This window comes from Elaeis guineensis, chromosome 6, assembly GCF_000442705.2.
Source record: "Elaeis guineensis isolate ETL-2024a chromosome 6, EG11, whole genome shotgun sequence".
Taxonomy (NCBI): domain Eukaryota; kingdom Viridiplantae; phylum Streptophyta; class Magnoliopsida; order Arecales; family Arecaceae; genus Elaeis; species Elaeis guineensis.
The window spans coordinates 60,018,189-60,045,047 of NC_025998.2; the positions used below are offsets into that span (position 1 = coordinate 60,018,189).

The 26,859-nt window shown below is 38.9% G+C and overlaps 1 protein-coding gene across 4 annotated transcripts in view; it reads left to right on the forward strand.

The window, feature by feature from the left end:
- Window positions 1-7,602: 7,602 nt before the first annotated feature.
- The window catches only part of LOC105035334 (protein CHROMATIN REMODELING 4), a 31,681-nt gene continuing 12,424 nt past the window's right edge, over window positions 7,603-26,859 (forward strand). The window contains exons 1-8 of one of the 4 annotated variants that reach the window (XM_073259526.1): window positions 8,298-8,365; window positions 9,174-9,408; window positions 9,706-9,807; window positions 9,908-10,675; window positions 14,025-14,132; window positions 14,225-14,343; window positions 14,425-17,044; window positions 24,693-24,850. In XM_073259526.1, coding sequence (XP_073115627.1) covers window positions 8,313-8,365; window positions 9,174-9,408; window positions 9,706-9,807; window positions 9,908-10,675; window positions 14,025-14,132; window positions 14,225-14,343; window positions 14,425-17,044; window positions 24,693-24,850 — 4,163 coding nt within the window. In that variant the 5' untranslated portion in view covers window positions 8,298-8,312. Of the gene's footprint in view, window positions 8,221-8,297; window positions 8,366-9,173; window positions 9,409-9,705; window positions 9,808-9,907; window positions 10,676-14,024; window positions 14,133-14,224; window positions 17,045-24,692; window positions 24,851-26,859 lie in introns of those variants that run through there. The other 3 variants (XM_073259527.1, XM_010910873.4, XM_073259525.1) reach the window with 3 other exon arrangements.

A 26,859-nucleotide genomic window follows, 5' to 3' on the forward strand; every position in this document is an offset into this window, starting at 1 on the left:
CTCCTGACTTTAATTGCAGGAAGACCTTGTTCGGACTCTTACGGGAGCCGAACTTCGTCCCCAACTCCGACTACAAGTGAACTCCGCCCGAACTCCTATGAGAGCCAGATCTCGTCTCCAACTCCAGCTGCAGGCAGACCTCGCCCGGACTCCTACGGGAGCCAGACTCCGCCCATGACTCCAACTGCAAGTAGACTCCGCCCGGACTCCTACGGGAGCCGGGCTCTGTCTCCGACTTTAACTGCTGGTAAGTTTCGTCCGGACTCCTACGGGAGCCGGACTTCGCCCCTGACTTTAATTGCAGGAAGACTCCACCCGGACTCCTACGAGAGCCGGGCCTCGTCCCCGACTCCGGCTGTAGGCAGGCTTCGCCCGGACTCCTACCGGAGCCGAACTCTGCCCTCAACTCCAATTGCAGGAAGACTCAGCCCGGACTCCTATGGGAGCCGGATCTTGTCTCTGACTCCGGCCGCACGAAGACTCCTCCAGACTTCATCCCCGACCTCAACTGCTGGGAGGCTTCGCCCGGACTCCTACGGGAGCTAGGCTCCGCCCTCGACCTTGACTGTTGGTAAATTCCGTCCGGACTCCTAAGGGAGCCGGATTTTGCCTCTGACTTTGATTGTAGGTAGACTTCGCCCGGGCTCCTAGGGAGTCAGATCTCATCTCCGACTCCGGCTGCGGGAAGACTCCGTCCAAACTCTCACGGGAGCCGGACCTCATCCCCGACTTCGGCTGAAGGAAGACTTCGTCCAGACTCCTACGGGAGCCGGACTCCGGGCTCCTCTCAGATGGGTAGCTAACCACCTCTCTCCGCCAAACACTCCAGCTGAACTTCAGCCGACAGGCCTGCACTCCCTGGCGTGCCGCAGTAACGGCCACGACTCTGCTCCACTTCCTGTGACGGATCCTACGCGGCTCCATTACTCCCTGGCAGGCTGCGGTAACGGCCATGATTCCGCTCCACTCCTTGTGGTGGATCCTACGCGGCTCCATTACTCCCTGGCAGGCCGCAGTAACAGCCACGATTCTGCTCCACTTCCCGCAACGGATACTCTGTGCAGTTCCACTACTCCCTGGCGAGTCACGACAACGGACGCCGCTCCACTCCCCGCAAATGATTCCACGTGGCGAGCTATGGTGATAGCCATGACTCCACCTTATTACTCTTCATGATAAATTCCTCCTGGCCCCGTACGGCCCATGACGAGGCGATCATAAACTATCGCTATCAATCCTCTGCTCCCCCCGTCTATAAGAGGGGACCCCAGATATGTTATTCTCTAAGCTCTATTTTCTATCCCAAAAACTCTGCTAAAATTTTCGTTCGAGCACTACATTCTTGTTGAGGCAGAGAACTGACTTGAGCATCGGAGGGTCTTGCCGGAGCAACCCCACCTCCGATTTAGACTTCTTTTGCAGGTCCCGACGGTGATCGCGACTCCCTCGACTCCAGCTTCTCCGGCGCGGGCGGATTTCTGCACCAACAACCATATATTTTAAAATTTTTAAATTAGGATCGAATCAAATTTTAAAACAAATCCGAATCTAATGAAATAAAAATAAAAAATAATGAGATAAAAATAAAAAATAAAAAGATCGAAATAGAAAGGCGCTGCAGGGCCGCACGGGCCGTCATCGGGGGGCAGCCGCAGGGCCACCGTCGGGGCCCGCTGTGGGGGGCCGCTGCGGGGCTGCCACCGCTGCGGGGCCGCTGTCGGGGCCGTCGCTGGGGAGGGGCCGCCACGGGTGGGGATGGGGCAGGGCGACCAGCCAAGGGAAGGGAAGGGGTGGGCGAGCGGCTGGCCAAGAGAAGGGGAGGGGTGGGGTGGGGGGCCGCCGCTGGCCCACCAGCGGACCAACGAAATGGGGGGGCATGCAGGACCACCGCCGACCGGCTATCATCGACGGGCCAAGGAAAGAGAGGGAGAGAAAGAGGAAGAGGGAAGGAAGAGGGAGAGAGAGAGGAAGAGGAAAGAGAGAGGGTGGCTGGCCAAGGGAAGGGGAGGGGTGGGGCGGCCGCCACCGGCCTACCGACAGACCAACCACATGGGGGGCGCATGGGCCCATCATCGGTCGTCTGTCGCCGACGGGCCAAGAAAAAAGAGGGAGAGAGAGAGGAAGAGGGAGAGAAGAGGGAGAGAGAGAGGAAGAGGAAAGAGAGAAGAGGGAGCTCACCACTGTCGGGAGCTCGCTGCTGTGCCGCCGGAGAGGAGAAGGAAGACGCGGAGAAGATGGAGACGCCAGAGAAGAGGGAGATGAGGGAGGGTTTTTTTTTTGGGTCTTAAGCTACAAAAATACCAAAAGGAATGGTGTTTTTGGCATTTTTATTTCAATTTTTTATTTTTTTATTTTTTTTCTTTTTTATGATATTTTTAATTTTTTAGTTATTTTAATATGATTTTTTAATAAAAAAATTAATTTAAAATGGAGATAGTAATTTAAAATAATAATTTTATTTGAATTAAAGTTAAATTTTTTTTAAAAAAAATTATAATTACAATTTTTTTTCTTATTTTTTCTCCTTTTATTCACTTTTTTATGGTATTTTTTATTTTTTTAATTTATTAAAATTCAAATTCAAATTTTAATTTTTTTATAATTTAAAATTTTAATTTTCTTCCATTTTTACCTTTCTTGGCATTTTTTTAGGTATTTTTTTCTTTGTTTGAAATATTTTTTAAAAAATTAATTTTAAATTAATTTAGTAATTTAAAATAATATTTTTTATTTGAATTAAAATTAAAATTTTTATTTTTTTAAATTTAAATTATAATTTTTATTTTTTTCTCATTTTTTTATTGTATTTTTTATTTTTTTAATTTTTTAAGATTTTTTTAGAATATTTTTTTTAAAAATTAATTTAAAATGAGAAAAATAATTTGAAATGATATTTTTTATTTGAATTAAAATTAAAATTTTTATTTTTTTAAATTTAAAATTATAATTTTTATTTTTTTCTCATTTTTTTCTTCTTTTATGATATTTTTTTAAAAAAATTAATTTGCAAAGAGGATTGTAATTTGAAATGATGATTTTTATTTGAATTAAAATTAAATTTTTTATTTTTTTAAAATTTAGAATTATAATTTTTATTTTTTTTAATTCTTTTTTTATGATATTTTTTATTTATTTTTATATCAATTTTTTTTAGATATTTTTTTAAAAAGATAATTTGAAATGGGGATACTAATTTGAAATGATGATTTTTATTTGAATCAAAATTAAAATTTTTATTTTTTAAATATTTAAAATTATAATTTTTATTTATTATTATTTTTTTATTTTTTTTAAAAAATTAATAATTCAACTCGTCATTTGAAATGATATTTTTGAAAATATCATTTGAAATAGTATGTTCAATCGGTTACGCTCTCCGTCTGTTGGCTGTAAAACCCCCCCAGCCGAAGTTCGTATCAGGAGTGACCCCACGGGGATTCTATCGGCGTCCGACCTGCGACGGCAGGGAGACTTCGTCTGGACTCCTACGGGAGCCGGACGTCGTCCCCAACTCCAACTACAGGGAGGCTTCGTCGGACTCCTACGGGGGCCGGACTCCGTCTCCAACTTCAACTGCTGGTAAACTTCATCCAGACTCCTACGAGAGCCGGACTCCGTCTCCAACTTCGACTGCAGGCAAAATTCGTCCGGACTCCTATGGGAGCCGGACTCCGTCTCCAACTTCAACTGCTGGTAAACTTCGTCCGGAATCCTACAGGAGCCGGACTCTGTCTCCAACTTCGACTGCAGGCAAAATTCGTCCGGACTCCTACGGGAGCCGGACTCCGTCCCCGACTTCAACTGCTGGTAAGCTTCGTCCGGACTCCTACGGGAGCCGGACTTCGCCCCTGACTTTAATTGCAGGAAGATCTTGTCCGGACTCCTACGGGAGCCGGACTTCATCCCCAACTCCGACTGCAGGTGAACTCCGCCCGGACTCCTACGGGAGCCAGATCTCGTCTCCAACTCCGGCTGCAGGCAGACCTCGCCCGGACTCCTACGGGAGCCAGACTCCGCCCATGACTCCAACTGTAAGTAGACTCCGTCCGGACTCCTACAGGAGCCGGGCTCCGTTTCCGACTTTAACTGCTGGTAAGTTTCGTCCGGACTCCTACGGGAGCCGGACTTCGCCCCTGACTTTAATTGCAGGAAGACTCCGCCCGGACTCCTACGGGAGCCGGGCCTCGTCCTCGACTCCGGCTGCAGACAGGCTTCGCTCGGACTCCTACAGGAGCCAGACTCCGCCCTCGACTCCAATTGCAGGAAGACTCAGTCCGGACTCCTACGGGAGCTGGATCTTGTCTCTGACTCCGACCGCAGGAAGACTCCGTCCGGACTTCGTCCCTGACCTCAACTGCTGGGAGGCTTCGCCCGGACTCCTACGGGAGCCGGGCTCCGCCCTCGACCTTGACTGCCGGTAAATTCCGTCCGGACTCCTAAGGGAGCTAGATTTTGCCTCTGACTTTGATTGCAGGTAGACTTCGCCCGGGCTCCTACGGGAGCCAGATCTCGTCTTCGACTCCGGCTGCGGGAAGACTCCGTCCGGACTCTCACGGGAGCCGGATCTCGTCGCCGACTTCGGTTGAAGGAAGACTTCGTCCAGACTCCTACGGGAGCTGGACTCCAGGCTCCTCTCAGATGGGTAGCTAACCACCTTTCTCCGTCAGACACTCCAGCCGACAGGCCTGCACTCCCTGGCGTGCCGTAGTAACGGCCACAACTCTGCTCCACTTCCTGCGATGGATCCTACGCAGCTCCATTACTCTCTGGCAGGCTGCGGTAACGGCCACGATTTCGCTCCACTCCCTGCGGCAGATCCTACGCGGCTCCATTACTTCCTGGCAGGCCGTAGTAACAGCCACGATTCTGCTCCACTTCCCGTAATAGATACTCTGTGCAGTTCCACTACTCCATAGCGAGTCGCGACAACAGACGCCGCTCCACTCCTCGCAAATAATTCCACGTGGCGAGCTATGATGATAGCCACGACTCCACCTCATTACTCTTCATGATAAATTCCTCCTAGCCCCGTACGGCCCACGACGAGGCAATCATAAACTGTCGCTATCAATCCTCTGCTCCCCCCGTCTATAAGAGGGGACCCCAGATACGTTATTCTCTAAGCTCTATTTTCTATCCTAAAAACTCTGCTAAAATTTCCGTTCGAGCACTCCATTCTTGTTAAGGCAGAGAACTGACTTGAGCATCGGAGGGTCTTGCCGGAGCAACCCCACCTCCGATTTAGACTTCTTTTGCAGGTCCCGACGGCGATCGCGACTCCCTCGACTCCAGCTTCTCTGGCGTAGGTGGATTTCTGCACCAACAACCATATATTTTAAAATTTTTAAATTAGGATCGAATCAAATTTTAAAACAAATCCGAATCTAATGAGATAAAAATAAAAAATAATGAGATAAAAATAAAAAATAAAAAAGATCGAAATAGAAAGGCGCTGCAGGGCCGCACGGGCCGTCGTCGGGGGGCAGCCGCAGGGCCGCCGTTGGGGCCCGCTGTTGGGGGGCGCTGTGGGGCTGCCACCGCTGCGGGGCCGCCGTCGGGGCCGTCGCTAGGGAGGGGCCGCCACGGGTGGGGATGGGGCGGGGCGGCCAGCCAAGGGAAGGGAAGGGGTGGGCGGGCGGCTGGCCAAGAGAAGGGGAGGGGCGGGGTGGGGCGGCCGCCGCTGGCCCACCGTCGGACCAACGAAATGGGGGGGCATGCGGGACCACCACCGACCGGCTATCACCGACGGGCCAAGGAAAGAGAGGGAGAGAGAGAGGAAGAGGGAAGGAAGAGGGAGAGAGAGAGGAAGAGGAAAGAGAGAGGGCGGCTGGCCAAGGGAAGGGGAGGGGTGGGGCGGCCACCACCGGCCTACCGACAGACCAACCACATGGGGGGCACGCGGGGCCGTCGTCGGCCGTCTGTCGCTGACGGGCCAAGAAAAAAGAGGGAGAGAGAGAGGAAGAGGGAGAGAAGAGGGAGAGAGAGAGGAAGAGGAAAGGGAGAAGAGGGAGCTCACTGCTGCCGGGAGCTCGCTGCTGTGCCGCCGGAGAGGAGAAGGAAGACGCGGAGAAGAAGGAGACGCCAGAGAAGAGGGAGATGAGGGAGGGTTTTTTTTTTTTTGGGTTTAAGCTACAAAAATACCAAAAGGAATGGTGTTTTTGGCATTTTTATTTCAATTTTTTATTTTTTTATTTTTTTCTTTTTTATGATATTTTTAATTTTTTTAGTTATTTTAATATAATTTTTTAATAAAAAAACTAATTTAAAATGGAGATAGTAATTTGAAATGATAATTTTTATTTGAATTAAAGTTAATTTTTTTTTTAAAAATTTATAATTACAATTTTTTTTTCTCATTTTTTCTCCTTTTATTCACTTTTTTGTGGTATTTTTTATTTTTTTAATTTTTTAAAATTCAAATTAAAATTTTATTTTTTTTATAATTTAAAATTTTAATTTTAATTTTCTTCCATTTTTACCTTTCTTGGCATTTTTTTAGGTATTTTTTTCTTTGTTTGAAATATTTTTAAAAAAATTAATTTTAAATAAATTTAGTAATTTGAAATAATATTTTTTATTTGAATTAAAATTAAAATTTTTATTTTTTTAAATTTAAATTATAATTTTTATTTTTTTCTCATTTTTTTATTATATTTTCTTTTTTTTAATTTTTTAAGATTTTTTTGGAATATTTTTTTAAAAAATTAATTTGAAATGAGAAAAATAATTTGAAATGATATTTTTTATTTGAATTAAAATTAAAATTTTTATTTTTTTAAATTTAAAATTATAATTTTTATTTTTTTCTCTTTTTCTTTCTTCTTTTATGGTATTTTTTTAAAAAAATTAATTTGCAAAGAGGATTGTAATTTGAAATGATTATTTTTATTTCAATTAAAATTAAAATTTTTATTTTTTTAAAATTTAGAATTATAATTTTTATTTTTTTCAATTCTTTTTTTATGATATTTTTTATTTATTTTTATATCAATTTTTTTTAGATATTTTTTTAAAAAGATAATTTGAAATGGGGATACTAATTTGAAATGATGATTTTTATTTGAATCAAAATTAAAATTTTTATTTTTTAAATATTTAAAATTATAATTTTTATTTTTTATTATTTTTTTATTTTTTTTAAAAAATTAATAATTCAACTCATCATTTGAAATGATATTTTTGAAAATATTATTTGAAATAATATTTTCAAAAATACTATTTCAAATGATGTTTTAAAAATCACCATTTGAAATAAAAATTTTATTTTTTATTTTTTTTTCATGGTTCACTTTGATGAAAAAAGAGTGATGATGTGGACATCATAAAACATCATTTTAAATGATGTTTTATAAAATTTATATTATTTTAATAAATAAATTAAAAATTAAATTATTTTTATAAATAATTTTTTTAAAAATTATTTAAGTAAAGCGCCCTATGGCATTACATCAGCTTACAGCAAATCTAGAATTATATTCCCCCTCACGTTGCATAAATATATATTTTTTAAAACCAAATCAAAGACATTCATTATGCTCAAAAGGAAAACGTAAAATTAAACTGAAAGGGAAAAAAAAAAAAAAAAAGCCGTTCACCCCGATCTCCTCAATACCTCCTCGTTCTGTCATCATCGGAATCTAAAAGAAGCAGGCGGGATGCCGGTCCATCTCCCCGTCACGGCCATCGATTCCATCCACCGAGAAGGCGACCAGTGCTTGTTGCCTTGCCGTGCGCTGCCGTCTCAGTCTCTGCCTCGTTCTGTTCCCTTGACCCGCTGCTATCAGCGCCTGCCACGCCCCACGTGGCGCTCCCGGATTGGCGGGAGAGCCGGGTCTGGGGGTGAGAGGGGTGGGGGTTGGAGTGCGCTCGCCCCTCGCCACTCGGGGCTGGGCAACAAAATCATATTCCCCATTGTCCTCGATTGGTGACCCCCAACCCTCTTTTTCCACCAGATTCCCGTACACCTCAAAGAACCCCTCTCTCTCCTTTTCTTACTTGATATAGAGAGAGACAGAGAGAGGAGAAATAGAGAGATCGCAGTCTCCGCTTCTAATCTAATCTAATTTAATGCCAATTTAATTGGGTCCAGAGTGCGGGGGGCGGCTATAAAAGCCGTAGGAGCAGCTTCCATTCCTTTATCCCTTGTCAACAGATGTTAGGTCTGCGGCAGCGGCGGACTTAGTCATATGCTTCCTCTTCTTGTCTTCTTGGCCGCCAGAGGTAATAGCTTGCTCTGATTTCTTCTTCTCTTTTTCTTTTGATAATTATCTTACGTTGGTTTGTCAGCATAGGCTTTTAGGTTTCGTGATGGAATGGTTGGTTCTTGTTTGGATAATCGAACCCTATTGCACGGGCACGGTTTGAGGTGCCCGTCTTTCCTTGTTCTTGGTTTCTTTGCTTAAATCGCTCAGCTTTTTGGTTTTAGATATGCGAAGGACTTCCCTTCGATTGCCTGGAAATCCTGTTGTTTCTTGGATTTCGGCATTTTTTGTACAGGCTACAGCTTCCAATTCCACCATTTTTTTCCAATTTTCAGATTCTTCTACTCTGTTCTTTTAATAGTAAGCTATTGGGTACATTAGGGCACCTTCTAAGAAGAACTTGAGAACGGCATTTGCAGGGGTGGGGGGCGTAGAAGGAATAGGTTTTAAAAGAAGGAAAAGAACGAAGAGTAACCACATGTTATGAAAAGTAGACATGTTCTTGTAAATTATTGGATGCAAGGCTGATGTTTAGCATGTGAGTCTAGAGCAGCTTAAGGATCTGTTTTGCAGATGCTCTTTGTTACAATTTGGAAGAGAAAATGCATTTTCTTCTTTTAAAATTACTTTTTGTATCTTCTATTGATTCATTTCCTTGGTATAATTCATTCAGGTTCTAGCACAATTTCGTTTTATGGTCTGGTATATGCGATGCTATCATGTTGAGTGCTTTATCTATCATCTATCTATTTCTCTTCTAACCTGCATTAGTGAGATGAAGGAGAAAGGATGTACTCATGTATATTAGGATGCAATGTCTGAGAACAAGTTCCTTGAATGTCACAAATTTGTTGCTTCTTTAGTTTTTTTAACTTCAAAGTGTTTGACCACATGTTGGTTGTGTTGCTAATGCCTTCTGCCCAACTAATGAGCTGCTATCATGCTTGTCTGTGCCACGAGCCAATCATGCAGGACTGAGGCCCCAAAGATGAGGGAAGACAAGTCTTTGTGTGATAGCATGATAGATAGGAATTGGGTATTGAAACGCAAGCGAAGACGGATGTCAAGTGGATGGGATCTCTCTAATGGAAAAGAAGGTTCCTCGCTACCTCCAGACTCTCTGAGGATTAGCTCTTCAGGTAAGAGGAAGCTGAAAGGTGATATGGACGTTTCTCAATTTGCTCGAAAGGTCAAAGGACATGATGGGGTAAGAAATTTTTTTTTTCCATTATTAAATTTCTACTTTTTATCAGCTTCCTAAACCTCAGCCTTTTATTCTTTATTCCTCGGCTCTTATGATTCTGTGCTGCTGGGGTATTCATTGCTCATAGCTTGTTTTCTGGAACTCTAAAATTTCCTACTCCTTGTCTTTCCAACTATGAGATCTTGCAGTATCATGGATAAAAATCTTACGGCAATCAATTCTTTCTGTGATAGTTGGCAACTCTATGCAATCTCTCTGTCTCACTGTATATGGATATACTTTTTCATCTTTCTCTTGCAGCATTACTTTGAATGTGTAGAATGTGATCTTGGTGGCAATTTGCTCTGCTGTGATAGCTGTCCTCGAACCTATCATCTTCAGTGTCTCAGTCCACCCCTCAAGGTATGCATTTATTGGTCATTGTGTTCGTTTCATTAGTTGGTCATTAGGATGTTTTGAATGCATGCTAACTGCCTCTTTTATGTTTTTGTGTTTCTAAAAGCGTGCACCACCTGGGAAGTGGCTATGCCCAAAATGTTGTGAGCAAAAAGATAATATGGAGACATTAGCTAATGCAGAGTCCAATCCAAGACGAGCAAGAACCAAGAGTATATTTGAAAAATCTGGTATTGTACATAAATTACCTGGCCAAGGCAAGGCATCACTCTCTGGTAGAAGCTCCATCCCAGGAAAGAGTAAATTAAATAACAAAGGGAAAGCTAGTTTATCTCATAGAGCTCCATCTGTTGAAAAGAAGTTCGAATCCTCACATGATGCATCTTATAGCACAAAATCAAGCCATTCGTGTGATGGGGAATCCAGAGATGGCATTTCAACAGCAGCAGATAATAAAGTAGCGAAAGAACCAGATTCACCATTTCGCTGGAAAAGAAGTACTCGTAAGGAGGTCCGTTCTCTTGTTAATACTTTGAGCTCAGATCCAAATGAAAAATCTCAGGAAGAGAAGTCTGACCTGTGCAAAAGCGATGTGCAAAGAAAGAAACTTATTCCTCCATTAGTTCTGTCCTCTCAGAAATCCAGAAAAAAGAAGCAAAAGGCTAACGGGGTAGAAAAGAATAAGAGATCGAAAACTGAAAGAGGAAAACATATTGCTACGGCTGCTTGTGATGACACATCAAAGCAAACTTCTACGTGTCCAGAAACCAGTGGGTCAATGCAGAAGCACAAATTATTTGATCAGCAGCATGCTGCATCTATCGCAAAGGAAGAACCTAATGTGGCAAAATGTGCTAGTCAAAAACAGGCTGAGGTAGTGTTTTCTGTCTTCCTTCATGTTCAATATAGCAGTAACTACATTCTTATCATACCATTGATGATGAGTTTCACATTCTACCTTCCTTTTTTAATTTATATTTATAGGATGTAAGTATATACGTACAAATGCATGCAGTCATGCTTATGACAGTGGCAATTCAGTAATCTTAATTTTTAACAGGGCACTTACATTGATTGTTGGATCCAGATTGTATTTATCAGTCAGATGTTGCTTAAATATATGCTCTAGGATTTGCGTGACATTCGTATTTTTTAAACTTTGAAGAAAAAGTGACTAGGTCAACTCTTCAAATATTATTAAAATTAACCTTTTAATATTTGAAGTAATATAATACATTAATGGGTTCTTTGAGTGTTATCACTAGCATAATCTCTATTTCAAATGTAAATTTTGGTTGTTTAATTTATGGTTCTCTAATGGTAATTGGTTTGATATAATTTTCCTTGGTATATGAGACATTTAGGTGGTTCCATCAGGCATTGACGACTCTAGAATTGAGTCCCTTTCAGATGTGTGGAGCTCGCTAACAGACAGTATTAATGGGTTATACAACCCTGTCAAATTAGTGAACTGATTTGTTGGCTTGTTGAGGACACATTAGATGAACCTGACATTGAATATTAGTTAGGCAACATTTTGAATGCTCACCAAAGGTTAGAAGATGTGTTCTTATTATTTGGTGTTGATTCGTTGAACAATTCTGGAGCAGAGGAGATCGCTTGGTTGATAATATTGTTATCCTTGATTATTTTTGTAAAATAGATCATCATACACCTTTTCCATAAGAGACAATAGAATGTGGCTATTGTGCTTTATATTCCATCACCAACCCACTTACTTTGTTTACATGTACTCGGCACAGAAGATTTGCCAAAGAATTCATCCATGATTGGATGTTGTCTTTGTAGTTTTGCAGGATTTCTTTTAGGTGGCACAAAGGCATTGAGGATTGTGGTAGCTATATCTATGATGGATGATCACTATAGTGGGAGTTGCCCATGGAGGCATTTCCAAATGAAATTCGAGAATTATGTGTTACCTTATATGTTTGATCTATATGCTTCTTCATGGGCATTGTGAGGGTGTGACAGACATTAGGATTCCCTCTTATGATTACTTTGGTGGGGAGGTGGGTTCTACAAACTTCATTAACAATTCAGTGTGGGAAGTGCATATAAAGAAGAGGGACAACCTATTGCATACTTGGAACTATGAAGCAATGCATGCTAATGAAATGTTCCTGAAATTCAATTCACAAAATTTAATATCCCTGATCAGAGGAGAATCTCAGAACCAATCATCTTCAGGTGTTCTTGTACGGGATGCAATGCCAATTTGCTAATTCTTGGATATCTGATGATAGTGGAACCAGAGAATTCAAAAAAATTCGGGTGCATCCATGCCCCAATTGCACCTATGAGTCTTTTTTGAATTTGAATCTTTGAATTTAATATTTGGATCTAAAGACTTTCAGGTGCCAGATGTACCTATGCCTCTTGCTTCATCAATAATGCTTTTGTAATGACCTCTAAATCAGGAAACCTAACCATGCTTTATTGTTGTTGTGTACCCTGTTGCCACATGATTACATGGGTAGTACTTTGCTATCGAAGAATTTAATTGACCTGTGGGTTTGAAGGATGCTAGATCATATTGACATTGCCAAAAGCACTTGTAAATAAGTTACACAATCTGCCATTGATATGCTTAGTTACAATTTTATCATCTAATTTTTTGAAGTGTTGTTTAAGAACTTAGTACCTGGGGTTAAGGTGCCTAAGTGTTGCCAAACGTGATCTCCTGTCAAGATGCTTATATCTCCGTATAGTTACCATTTAAGTTGTCTTTGTAGCAATGGGGAGACGATGATTGATGATTTCACAAGACAACCAATTAAATGCAAAAATATTGGAATTAATTGTCAATAAGCAAAAAGATTGGAGTGTTGATTGTGATGAGTTAGCTCCAGCAATTGCCGCATGAGCTCCCATTTGTAAACATGAGGGGCAGTTGTGTATCCCATGGTTAGGATGGTTGCCACCTTTTCTTTGTTGGGTTAACCTAGTGTTTATGCTTCTCCTTCCAACTCTGGCATTTCCATCATTGGATGTCTGAGGAGAGACTGCTAGAGTATTAAATGCTTGTTTTCCTCTTATTTTTCATTTTGAAGTCTTTGGATGATGCAGTCCACTTGCAGAGTGTGTTTTTCTTGCCTACATGGTGTAGGCGAGAGATCTGGGAGATCACAACTACACTATGTTGGAATCTAAAATTTATTTCATATCAGCATTGTCTGCTGAACTCTGAAAATAAAATCAGATTTATGCGGAGAATCTGCATGAAGAGTTGATCTCAAGACAAAACGAAGGAAAGATGAAAAAGAAAAGGGAGAGGGAGTGCAGAAGAAATTGAACGATTTCATTATTTTAACCAAAACTAATAGACCATCTCTGTTCATCTCCTTGTATAACATAACTATTGACTGAAAAAATTTAAGCACTGTTAGAGAACTAATACTAAGTGAGTATGCTATATCTTCTTTCCAATCCTTTCTCCTTATCGTCTCCCTTGCTACCCTTTCTATTTATTTGGCACCTAATTTTTTCCATTGGCCTCCTATCTCTCTTGTGTAAGAGGAGAGTGGCATGCAGTCTTCCTTTGGCCCTCTAGATGTGTCCAGAAGTCTCAGTGCTGACTGGGTGTCAGGACTGCACAACTTAAAGTAGTGACCACAGTGGGATATAGTCTCAGTTCTCAACCTTCAAAAACACCTAAAAAAATCAGATGAGGTTAAAAAGGGCATCTTAACACTCAATAGGGATGCTTGTGGGAGCACCGATGCCACAAAAGGGGTGGAGTTTCAGAGTAGTGGGAGTGGAAGCAACTCAATAACTCAAAACAAGAAGGAAGATATGTGAAAGCGTAGGAAAACTTAAGAAAAATTGCAAAAAGTGAAAAAAAAAAAAAATCTGATGCTATGGATTACTAGAGGATCAGTTCTCTCTTTTTCGCCTTAGTGTCTTGCAATTTTATATTTTTGCAGTAGCCTTTCTTCCTTCGGATGTCTGTTATAGTGTGATGAGCTAGTTCTATCAATATGGATCTTCTTTTCATCTGCTTGCATCTCTAAAGGAGTATCTCATTTTTATGACCTTCAGAAGTCTTACTTTAGGTTTTCTTGCTTTTAAGTTTGCATTATGCAGGCAGCTGGTTTGATGTTCTTGTTGTTCAGTCTGTACTTCTGCATTGTGTTATATCATTTTTTTATGTGAAAATATCTTATTATTGTTTCTTGATGGTCAATGTTTAATTATATGCACAGGTATCCCTTGAGGGAACATCTCACTCATCACGAAGGATAGATGAACATGGGGTGCATATAGATAAGACAATAAAACATGATGAGAATCTTTGGGATGGAGGACAGCAGGTAGATATGGGTAAAATTTGTTTCCTATAACTTCATTTTTGTTTGCTACTTGAACTCATTGTTATAAGTCCATATTTTTTCTGTCTGTAAAGGTTGACCGAATTTTGGGGTGTCGGGTGCAGACTAGCACTCTGATACCTTCATTTCATGCTCAAAAAATCAAATCTGCTGCTTCTCCAGAAGAAGCTGAGTCAGAAAGTAATTCACAAAGGTTAGCAAGTGGACTGCCTTCTTACAGTTGTAATGTTTCAGAAAATCATGACAAACAGTTAAAAGACTGTTATGATGGCAGTAAAGCTGCAGATAAGAAGGATGGCAAGAGCATACTTATGGAGGGATGCCATAGTGAAGCAAAATGGGTTGGCGAAAGAAAAGGTATGAATGAATACTCTAATGGCAAAACACATGATACTAATGAATGTCTGGATAAAGCCAAAGTTATGGCATCAGTCATAGAATCTTCCAGGGATCATTGTGTCATTGAGAAAACTTGTGAAGCCATAGAGGACTCTTTGGTAAATGCCATAGATATTGGCGAAGACACTGTTCAGAAAATCTCTGTGGAAAACAAAAATGTGGAAGATATGAGTTCAAGCAAAAATGGAAAATCTCATACACCAGGGCCTTCCTGCTTAGATGTCTCTTATCATTCAGAATGCATCAATGTCGCAAGCATGGAGACTCAACCAAATGCAAGTGCGGAAATAAGGATATCCTCTGAAGCAGTGCAGGACTTAGGGCCTAACGACAAGGATAGTATTATGTATGAATTTTTTGTTAAATGGGTAGGGAAATCAAACATTCATAACAGCTGGGTTTCTGAATCCCAATTAAAAGTTTTAACCAAAAGAAAACTGGAGAATTACAAGGCAAAGTATGGAACTGCTGTTATAAATATTTGTCAGGAACAGTGGTGTGAGCCACAGCGTGTTATCTCGCTCCATGTTTCTAAGGATGGTAGTGAAGAAGCCTTGATTAAATGGCGTGGTCTCCCTTATGATGAATGTACTTGGGAAAGATTAGATGAACCTGTCATTGAAAAGTCTTCTCATCTGATTCCTGAATTCGAACAATTTGAATCTCAAACTTTTGATAAAGATTCCAAGGATAATTTTCCAAGGGTTAAAGGTGATTCTAATGAACTTGTTTCTTTGGTGGAGCAGCCGAAGGAGCTTCAAGGAGGTTCACTTTTTCCACATCAGTTAGAAGCTTTAAATTGGCTACGTAAATGCTGGCATAAGTCTAAGAATGTAATACTTGCTGATGAGATGGGGCTGGGGAAAACTGTATCTGCTTGTGCTTTCATCTCCTCCTTGTATTCTGAGTTTAAGGCTAACTTGCCATGTCTGGTCTTAGTTCCTCTTTCCACAATGCCTAATTGGTTGGCTGAGTTTGCACTGTGGGCCCCTCATTTGAATGTTGTGGAGTATCATGGTTGTGCAAAAGCAAGATCTATTATTCGTCAATATGAATGGCATGCCAGTGATCCAACTAGATCACATGAGACAACTAAATCATATAAGTTCAATGTGTTGTTGACTACTTATGAGATGGTCCTTGCGGATTCTTCTCATCTGCGTGGTGTCCCTTGGGAAGTTCTTATAGTTGATGAGGGTCATCGTCTGAAAAATTCTGGAAGTAAACTTTTTAGTTTACTGAACACATTTTCTTTTCAGCACCGTGTGTTATTGACCGGAACTCCTTTGCAGAACAACATAGGAGAGATGTATAACTTACTAAATTTTTTGCAGCCTGCTTCATTCCCCTCTTTGTCAGCATTTGAAGGGAAGTTTAATGACCTTACAACAGCAGAAAAGGTGGAGGAGCTGAAGAAACTTGTTGCCCCACATATGCTTAGAAGGCTGAAAAAGGACGCAATGCAAAATATCCCCCCTAAGACTGAGCGCATGGTTCCTGTTGAGTTGACATCCATTCAGGCTGAATATTACCGTGCCATGCTTACGAAGAACTATCAGATATTACGTAACATAGGAAAAGGTGGTGCTCTGCAGTCAATGCTAAATATTGTCATGCAGCTCCGGAAGGTCTGCAATCATCCATATCTCATTCCAGGAACTGAACCTGAATCTGGTACAATGGAGTTCCTTCATGAAATGCGCATAAAGGCATCAGCCAAGCTTACATTATTGCATTCTATGCTCAAGATGTTACATAAGGATGGACACCGTGTCCTTATATTTTCTCAGATGACAAAACTTCTTGATATACTTGAGGATTACCTGACTATAGAATTTGGTCCTAAGACATTTGAAAGAGTGGATGGTTCTGTATCAGTGGCAGATCGTCAAGCAGCAATTGCTCGTTTTAATCAGGACAAAACTCGATTTGTATTCTTATTGTCCACACGGTCTTGTGGCCTTGGGATAAATCTGGCCACAGCAGATACTGTTATTATATATGATTCAGATTTCAATCCACATGCTGATATACAAGCAATGAATAGAGCACATAGAATTGGGCAATCAAACAGGCTTCTGGTATACAGGCTTGTAGTACGTGCTAGCGTCGAGGAGCGCATCTTGCAGCTTGCTAAGAAGAAATTGATGCTTGACCAACTATTTGTGAATAAGTCAGAATCTCAAAAGGAAGTGGAGGACATTCTTAGATGGGGAACAGAAGAACTTTTCAATGACTCTGACACAGTAAATGGACAAGATACAAAAGAAACTTCAAGCAGCAAAACTGATGCTGTTGCTGATGGTGAGCATAAGCATAGAAGGAGGGTTGGTGGTCTGGGAGATGTGTACCAGGATAAATGTACTGACGGCTGCACAAAGATTGTGTGGGATGAAAATGCAATTTCAAAGCTTCTTGATCGGTCAAACCTACAATCAGTAGCCTCTGAAAGTGCTGATGGGGATTTAGAGAATGATATGCTTGGTGCACTAAAAGTGAGTTCTAAGCTTTCTGTGGAACTTTACTTTGGTTATCAGAATTACTACATTGTTTATTTGGTTGTTTTACTTAACTTCTTCCAGAAGTTCTCTTTTCTTTATGGTTTTTTTGTTGTGCCAAATCAATTACAATGTCAATATGTATAAAGATTTTTCCAATTGTTGGACAAATTACTACCACTTGCAGCTCAGTTGAGGGTTGTGTGATAAGCTCTGTAAATTATATTATAGTCAGTGGTAGTATTTGACCTGAATGGTGATTCCAAAAAGACCATTGTTGATAGTCGTATTCTCAGGTGTAAGGATCATTATATATGTCCATAATAAATTTGATGCATCTGAAACTCAGAGTTTTGTTTCGTGAGGTTGTTTTGCAACCATTGACCACTTTTCGTGAAATGTCCATATGTTAGAGTGGGCTTGTACAATTACTAGAGGAATGGTCACTTTTGTATGCCTACACACTTTCACTAGGGAAGCCAGATGAATGTTATATGCACCCTCACTCAGCTGTATCATTTCGGGTGTAGGAATTGACCAGTCACTCCTTTGACTTAGTATGACTGATCATATTCCTAAATTTAAATGGTGCAAGGGGTAGCTTTCTTTCCAACTTTAAGGTCCATGGTTACACTCATATCTAAAACCATATGGATGAAATACATGAGAATGGTCAAACATATAATCTCAAAGGTATTATAGAGAAGAATCATGGTTTTGAGGGTATATTTCTCCAACAGAACCTACATGCACTTAAAGCTACTTTGATGCATACTTCTAGCTTGCATATTTGCAAGAACTTTTATTGTAAGTTATTTGGTCATGAGGTCGGCAACTTTTTTTGCTGTGGCTTCCTTCAACACCTTAAGTGGATTAACTCATGTTGATTGAAACATGATTTGTGATGGAATTTGAACATATATCTGTACGACTCCAAAGGAGAGAGTCTTTTGTGGCCTAAGACAGGTGACAAAGCTGACCACAATCATGTTAAAAATGTCAAGAAAAGTTGTATATTGTAAGGACTGAATACAAAAGCTTTAAATTGTGGCTATATTTGTTTTTGAGTCCTTAAGAGAAGTTTAACTCATCAGGGATGAGTTCCTTCAGGCCAACATGATTGATGCAGAGCCATAATTGCTTTAATCCATGGATTGAGGTCTTCTCAGGTAAAATGATAAAGACTTGCTTTCAGTTGCTCATCTAAAATGCAAGGAACAATAAAAGAGTCTACCATTGGGCAATTATGATGCAGAAACACAGGGTACACATGAAGGAATGACATTGATACCAGTGTGTTAATGCTGCGTGGCCCGAATTTAGTATTTTGCTATAGCATTGGAAGAAATGCATTGCATCCACCATGGGTGAAGACAGCTTCCCACCTTACTTGAAATTTCTTTTACTTGAATTTGTAGCAAGCTTATCTCAGTGATTTGAGCTGAGTACAAGTCATGGATGCCAGGTTTAGCTTCAGTGATTTTATGGTTCTTATGAAACAGATGATTAGGATCTAGTCCAAGCCTGTGTTCTCTTCATTTAATATCATTTTCAAAAGCACAGGCTTTGGGTTATGATGTACTTAATATTACTGCATATATTTCTTTCATTTGAGGAATATTGTGTGTTATCTCCGATATCTACTTGTTCTTGGTGGTAGTGATTCCTCTATGCCATGATGGTATTGGGTTCAACTTCAGGATTTTATGCCTGATATTGTTACTTACTGTTCTGCTGGGTTGGGAAAATTTTTGGAATTGTTTTGTTTTTTAAATTTGTCCTACATTGTAAGAATGCTCGGGGGAGAGGGTTATATTAGAGGAGGGTGAAAATGATTCATCCAAATCAAAATGGTTGTCAGATGTGATGCTACTGCTGGATAAGTTTGGACAGCGAAATCAAGAGCTATGGATAAATTTATCTAATTCTTCTTCATTAACGTTAAGATGATGAACATTCCAGGCAAAGCACATCAGAATAGCATTCCTTTCCCAATCCTCCTACCCCAACCCCCTGGGTGTACCCCCCAAAAAAAAAAGGAAGAAAAGGGAACCTAGTTCTACCCATCCTAAGGCTTTAGATGACTGATCTTCTTTTCAGTAAGGAAGAATTTGCATCAGTGCAGTAATTCTATTATCAAGCTACATAGAAAATGATTTTGTTAATTTCATGGCCGTAATTAAAAATTATGGATAAAGATCGATGAATAAATGGCTGTTCATCTGAATGTGGCAACTCCAAAGCTCTGATATTAATTGAGAAATTGACTCATAGCTTTTCTAACAAGGTTTTAAGTATCAGCACACGAAGGATATATCGAGTGTTGTACAGTGTGCCAGTCTAGTACCTGGTGTTAGTCAACTGGTTCCCCAGTGGTCCAGTATGATAATGCCTGCTAAGGATCGGTATGATCCGGTACTTAAAACCTTGTTTTCTACCATAATAACCTAATAGACAAAGTTGGACATAATGTACATTATTTAATGAACAACCTTAGGTCCATGCAACAATTCAAGATTGTGGGCCCATGTGGTATGTATACCACATAAATGGACTGTTCCTAAAAAAGTGTATGGTCAAGTAATCATGGCTTTTATTTATTTTATTTTATTTTTTGAGAGGAGAGGTGGGGGGCAGGGGGGCCTGGAATGGACCACTGCTTTAAAACATGGTTGGAACGATTGCCGCTGTATCTAAATACATGTATGCAGTCTAGTGACTACATCGTATTGGCTCAATATGGTCCCCATATGTGGCTATACCACAAGTGCCTTGTTAAATGAACATGTAGGGGCAAGGGGCCTGCATATAACTCTTGGAGTTTATGCTGGCAACCGCTTATGTTTGAAGTTTGAATATTAGAAAATGGTGCCTAAGGAGATATTTTTTGAGGTTAACATGTCATATCTAAATTCGGTTGTTAAATAAGAGTGAGAGTATACTTTATTTTTTTTCCTTCAATATTTACTTGTTTATTTATAATTTCTCATTATTCTTATCTAATTTATGACCTTATTTATTTCTTCCATACCAGTCATATGGGTGCCCAAATACTGCACATGATCTGTTCTGCACCTAACTGCCTTCATGCCACTACCGTTTTTTAAATCCTTGGAGTGAAGGAAGAGTTGCTTTGGCTAATAATTCTAACGGATGTGGCTAGCTTCATGAACGAGTTGTGTCTTGATATCAAATACACATTTTGATAGAAATCAGAAAATATTATCTTTTCTTACTCATAAATTTGCACATGCATATGTATGCTGAAAAACAGTTTTAACTAAAATAAACAGACAAAAACACAAAGGAAACTGATTGCATGGTTTGTCAAACAATGAGTAAACTTGATGTGTTTACCAGAAAAAGAATAAAGTTGATGTAAGTTAACATATATAATTGTGGAGAGCCAGAAAAGCAATTAGTCAATGCTGAGCAGTGATGTAATTAAGAACCACATGTTGTGTCCAAAAAATGATGCAGAATTTTGCAATCCATGAGTTAAATCAAAGAGTCATAATGGCCAAAACTTGAGCAGGTTCAGATGTACTAATTGAAAGTTGAAACTGAAACTGAATTCTCATGTCAATTATCTCTTTTTTCTTGCTTCTCATTTGCTGTTATCAAAATTCTTTTTGGAGTCAAATCTCACAATGCCAAGGATTATTAATTGTCTGGATTTTTTAAAAATCTTCTCAAGTATTCAATCGAGGGTGCGGATTATGCTACGAAGGGCTTGACAATAGCCATCATAGGTCCGATGTGGTTGGTAATTTTTTGTATAAAAGTTTATAAATGGTATAGCAGTATACAAATCTCCTTCACTAAAATATGCACTTTAAAATGGTAATTTTGCTTACATTGGGCTCCATGCTGCTCGCTCATGACTTACAGCACTTATGCAACTTCAGACCACATGAGAAAAGAAAAAGGGAATGAGATTTGCCAGTATGTTTGGAACTTGAGATTATTAGTTAGGACCCATGCTTTAAGCTTATGGTTGTGGATGCTTCAAGCTTTTAGTTTCAGCAGTTTCAGCCTTTTTTGCCTTTTGATTATTTTGGTTTTCATGTTGATGAGCGCTCCAGCCCAAATTCTATCTCAAGTGCCAGGAAATTTTTGCCAGAGCACTGAAAAATTATATCTTGATCAAATTGCCAAATGTATCATAATATGCATATCTCAAGAGTCTTGCACATAAAAGTTTAGATGAGGTCTGAACTCCAAATGGTTCCAGAATCAAGATCCAAATTCTAATTTGGTTGGGTTTTCATTTCACAAGATTGGACATGATCTGTTTAGGCTCCAGTGGACTGGATTGGACTTTAGAAAACAATTAAAAATCCACACTGGAAAGACACCCTCCTCCAGTGCCTTGATTGCACGGATTCTGTTGGACCAACAAAAATGTTTTACAAATGTTGCATCCACCACATTTACTTGATTTGATCTAGGTTGGGAATTTATGGATTGGGGTCTGGTTGTTAGACCCAAATGTCCCTCTTACCTGACATCAAGTACTTGCAGTCCTACACGTTACAATGCCTGAAATTTGGACGTTTTCGGATAGAATTAGTTGGATAATTTGAAACATCAAAAGTCTTTCCTTGAACCACTTCTGCAGTGGATGTGTTCCTGCAGTTGAACGAAACATGGTTGTTCACAAGAGACTCCTTCCTGTTAATTGGATCATGACTGTTCATCAAGTATGTTCATTGAGCATCTCCTTTCTTGATAAGTTCACTCTATTTCATAAATGCACTTAACTCTTTCTACCCCTTAATAATGTATGACTATGCTAACATAAAATGGAGTATGCTTGGGATATTTATTTCAGTATAGTATATCCATCAAGCACCCATCTTAATAAGTTCAGTGCTATATTTTAACTTTCACTTCATTTACTTCCATCTGTTAGTATCATATGTAAATGCACGTCCACGTGTGATGGGAGCATATTTATGAGCTTCTTTAAGTAATAGAGTTTCCGTAGATAGTAAGATGCATAGTCAAGAGTCTGTCATGTATTCTTCCTCAATAAGTTTACCCCTGTTTCCTTTTTAACTTATTTCTATACCTTAATTCTATTATTAGAGTATATATACATAAAGTAGAAGCTTCTTTATTTCAATAATAAAGAGTCTTCATATATAGTAAGAAGTTCGAGTGGAAGGCATTACTAGCTTTGTGTGAGAACATATTAGACTTTTCCACATAGTTGATGAAAGTAAGTGCGAAAAGCACCTTAATTTGGCTTTTAAGATCACTAGACTTACTGATGGAGAAGTTAATATCTCATTTTTGTTAAATTCGAGGAAGAAAGTGTTAGAGAAATAGGACACTTGTAGAATGTTATGAAAAGATATATTTTGTTAACATGGTTCTTATTTAGTGATACATTCTTCTTCCACATTATGCCAATCCTATGACAAATGGAATATACTGTAACTAATTGCTTGGTGTTTAAACATTTAACAGCGATCATCATGAACTAATTCTCTATCAAGTTCCAAAATGCCAAAGCTCAAGTACATGATGTTTTATTAAGTTATGCACATAAAATTCAATAGATACCTGGTTTACAATTCTTGGTTTCAGAATATGCTTAAGTGCTTTCTTTCAAGGTTAGACACAAAATTTCATGTATATTAACGAAAAAAGGAAAGATCAAAATTGGGACACAGAGGGTGGGCCTCGGTGTAATGGTGAGGTTGCTTTATTGGGTATCACAAGTTCGAAACATGGTAAATAGCCTCTCTAAATGAGGAGGTAAGGCTGCTTGCATCTAACCTTCCCTAGACCCTATAGTGGTGGGAGACTTGTGCATTGAGATGCCTCTTTTTATTAGAAGGGGAACAAATGTAACAAACTATGATAAAAAAATTATTTGCTCAAATATTGTTTAAAGCAAATGTCCAGTCATGACTTCCTTGGTGCCAATGTCCTAGCATGAAGACTAGTAGTTTATTCTTTTCTGGATTCATGAGTACACTTCTATAATTAGTAGTTGCAGCCATCCAGTTTTTTACCTCTCTCTTTGTTTCTCTTTCTAAATGGGTTCCCAAGTAGGGTGTTGAATGGTATAAAGGTTGAGTGCATCAGTAGTTCCATTAGGCTCCTTTTTTTTTTTTTTTTGCCATTCAAGTCCTCCCCATCCTACCATCCAGGGCTTGCACGCCTCGTCAGCATTGGAAACTCGGCCCAAATCCAACTAAATTTCAAGCGATTTGAGAGCAACAGGTTAGTTAGACAAACCAGGTTCTTTGGTATTCCTTTCATCTGGCAAAAGATAAATTTTCTCGCCTTGGACTCAATTCCTTGTCTCTTGCATGCTCTCTCTTGGGGATGTCAGTTTCTTAGGGTAGTAAAGAAACTGAATTTCTCTTCAATATAATGTTTTTCCAACAAATAAATCTGTTTTTCTCCGATCAACAATAGCATAGGCAACCTATTTTTTCCATTGAGACTCCAACTCTCGTATTACCATAATGATTTGAAAAGTACGCATCATTTTATATTGGTAATCTTGATCAGATTATGTAAAGAATTAGTTTAGAAGATATATCAGTTTGAGATATACTTCCCATCTATATTTTCAATCAATGCATCCTCGGTTCTGAGGGATGATGAAACTATCTTATCTATTAAAATCTTTCACCCGAAAAATGAAACAAACTAGTTGGTACACATGTTTTAGACTGTTTATAATTAAAAAAAATCTGCGATGATGGCTCAAATTTCATGGATAGACAATTAGAATATGACTCAGGAACATCTATACCTTTTCCTTTTTCAATTTATTCACCTAATTCCTTGACTAGTACGCATCATTTTATGTTGGTAATCTTGATCAGATTATGTAAAGAATTAGTTTAGAAGATATATTAGTTTGAGATATACATGCCATCTATATTTTCAATCAATGCATCCTCGGTTTTGAGGGATGATGAAACTATCTTATCTATTAAAATCTTTCATTCCAAAAATGAGACATGCTAATTGGTACACTTGTTTTAAACTGTTTAAAAATTTAAAAAATCTGCAATGATGGCTCAAATTTCATGGGTAGACAAGTAGAATATGACTCAGGAACACCCATACCTTTTCCTTTTTCAATTTATTCACCCAAATCCTTGACAGTTATAATAAATCTTTTAAAGATATAGGGTAATTGGTATTTTCAAAAGGAACTCTTAAGAACTACAATAGCATGTTTACTTCTTTTTTTGCCATTACAAAATACTTTCCATATATTTCGGCCCCCCAAGGGTTGAATGCTAGTTCACGAGTTACATGCTGGCATCTGAATTACTTTTCATTCGTTACATATTTTCTCTGGTAAATGGCAGTTCTATTTTCTGAGCACAAGTAGTTGGTAGCATTTATTAATTGTTATTAAGTTCACTACAGCATGGGTTTAGTAATAAAATGTTTCTATAATAGAGAGGTGAGAAGCCTTAATCCTCTAAAGACCATTTAGTATTCTTTCTTTATATGATTGCATAGTAATCGCATAGAGTACTATTTCTTGTCATCATTTTATCTTCAATTTCTAGGACAATTCTGTTTAGGAACTGTTGTTTTGAAATCAATTCAATTAATGGATCCATTTATATAATAATTCCTTGTCTATCATTTGGCTAAACAGTCAGTGGATTGGAATGATGAGCTAAATGAAGAAGCTGGGGGTGCTGATATGCTCACTAGTATTGCTGGTGATGGATGTGAACTAACATCTGAAGCAAAAGAAGATAACACAATCAGTGGTAGTGAGGAAAATGAATGGGATAGACTTTTACGTGTCAGGTCAGTAAAGTCTGTCCATCCTTTTCTTTATTTCTAAGCATATTAAAGTGTCATGTTTACGCCCTTGTGATATTTACATTAAGCTTTCCCGATATCATCTTTATCAGTGGACAAAGAGACATGTGCATTTAGATTGGACAGCTAAAGTTGAGCATCTTTAGTTTTACCAAACTTGTATCCTTGCCAAACTTACTTTCAATTGTGAATATGTTAGTTTTGTGAAAAGGATAATGATGTGAAGACAGTTTTCTGTTTGATTGTCTATCAACATCAAAATTTCAGCTTTCTTTGAAGTGGTGTTAATTTTTCTGTCTTATTATTGTGGATGGGAAATGCTATCAAGGACAAGTTTCTATAAAAGCCAATCTTGTGTGAAATCTTGTTTTTCTAGTTTTAGTTTGTTTTTGTCATTGTGGAAGTTAGTAAGTTCTCTAAAGGGTACACGCATAATGTTGGTGACTTCCACTAGAAAATTTTTAAAGTAGATATGAATTTTCGATAAAAAATGTAGCATTAGTGGTTAGCAACCTTGTCACAAAATCTAATATCACTCAAAGCTTGTCCAACGTAAGCAGTTTATCCTTTGGAAAACAAAAAGTCGTAAACTATTACACAAGGTTTGAAATATCGAGCTGTTCGCTACATACCTTTAGATATGGACCGCAGTGAGGCCTTCTCGGTGCATGGAGACTTGGTTTGGCACTCACAAGTTGAATTCAGATAAAACCATACAGGCTGCCCCTAAATTGCCTGAACATAGGGTGATTTGAGGGTGGATCAAGGTTTTGTTTGCTTTGAAGCGATCGTGAGCTGTTCCTAAACCAAGCAATATTCCTGGGTATCGCGTTGAAATGCATTGAAGGTTGCTTCTTTTTTATTTTTGACATGACCATGGAAGTATTTTCAAAGGGTGGTTAGAGGTAATGCTTTGAGAAGTATATGCAAAGCTTGTTCTTCATGCCGTGCTGAAAAGAATTGAAAATTAAAAATTTATAGAAAATTGATATGTAAGCTAGTTCCTGGTACACGATTATTGATGATAGTAGTTGTCATTTGAATGATTTTGGATTGCAAGTGTCAATATAGTTAAATCACATTATAAATATAGTCTCTATATTTATTATAAAATGTATATTGTTTAAATATATTTTAGCTTGCAAGTTATGAGATGTTTTGTGATATTTATGCATGCCGATGACTTTAGTATACACAAGCTTAACTAGGGCCCTCAACTTGATATTTCCATCTTATTTATTACAAAGACATATCTTTAGACAAGAAAACATGATAAAGAAAACCCAAAATCGGAGTTTGGAGGCCAAAAATGGTTGTACCAAGAGTCTCTGAGGCATATCCATGTGTACACATCGATACTCTTTGTCGGCAGTTAGCATGATCCTTGATATGTCTCAATCTCCATCTCAAATTCATGAATCAGAGACATGGTAATCACCATCTACTCAGTGCATGGCCTTGTAAGCATGCAAGGCATCCATTTTATGATTAGATCAATATAAACATGATAATATAATAGATTCAATAAAGGCAGTGAAACAATATTAGAGCAACTAAAATTTCCAACTTAAATAATTGACAAGGTCAAAAAACCAATAAGAAACTATAAGAAATTTGTTCATAAGAATCTAACTTCAACAACTCTCCAAGTGGTCAATGTAATCAAAGAAAGAAAACCTATGTGAAGGGGGTCAGAATACTGCATTTATATCTTGCACAGTGGGCTGGAATACTGTACTTATGCCTTGTGAGGTGGGCCAAAATGTGCTCCAGAATTGTCAAAGCATCAATCTATAACCTCCATTAGTAGGGCAAAAACATTATAAATGATTTAGGTGCCAAGTTCTAAACAAAATATGCACATATAACAAAAGAATATGGATAAACAAAGTTAGCGTAACGTTTGGTAACAAAAATAAGAGTAATACTTTTCATTTACACATTTATTTTCCATCCAAAACACTATTGCATAACATTCATAAGTTACATATCGG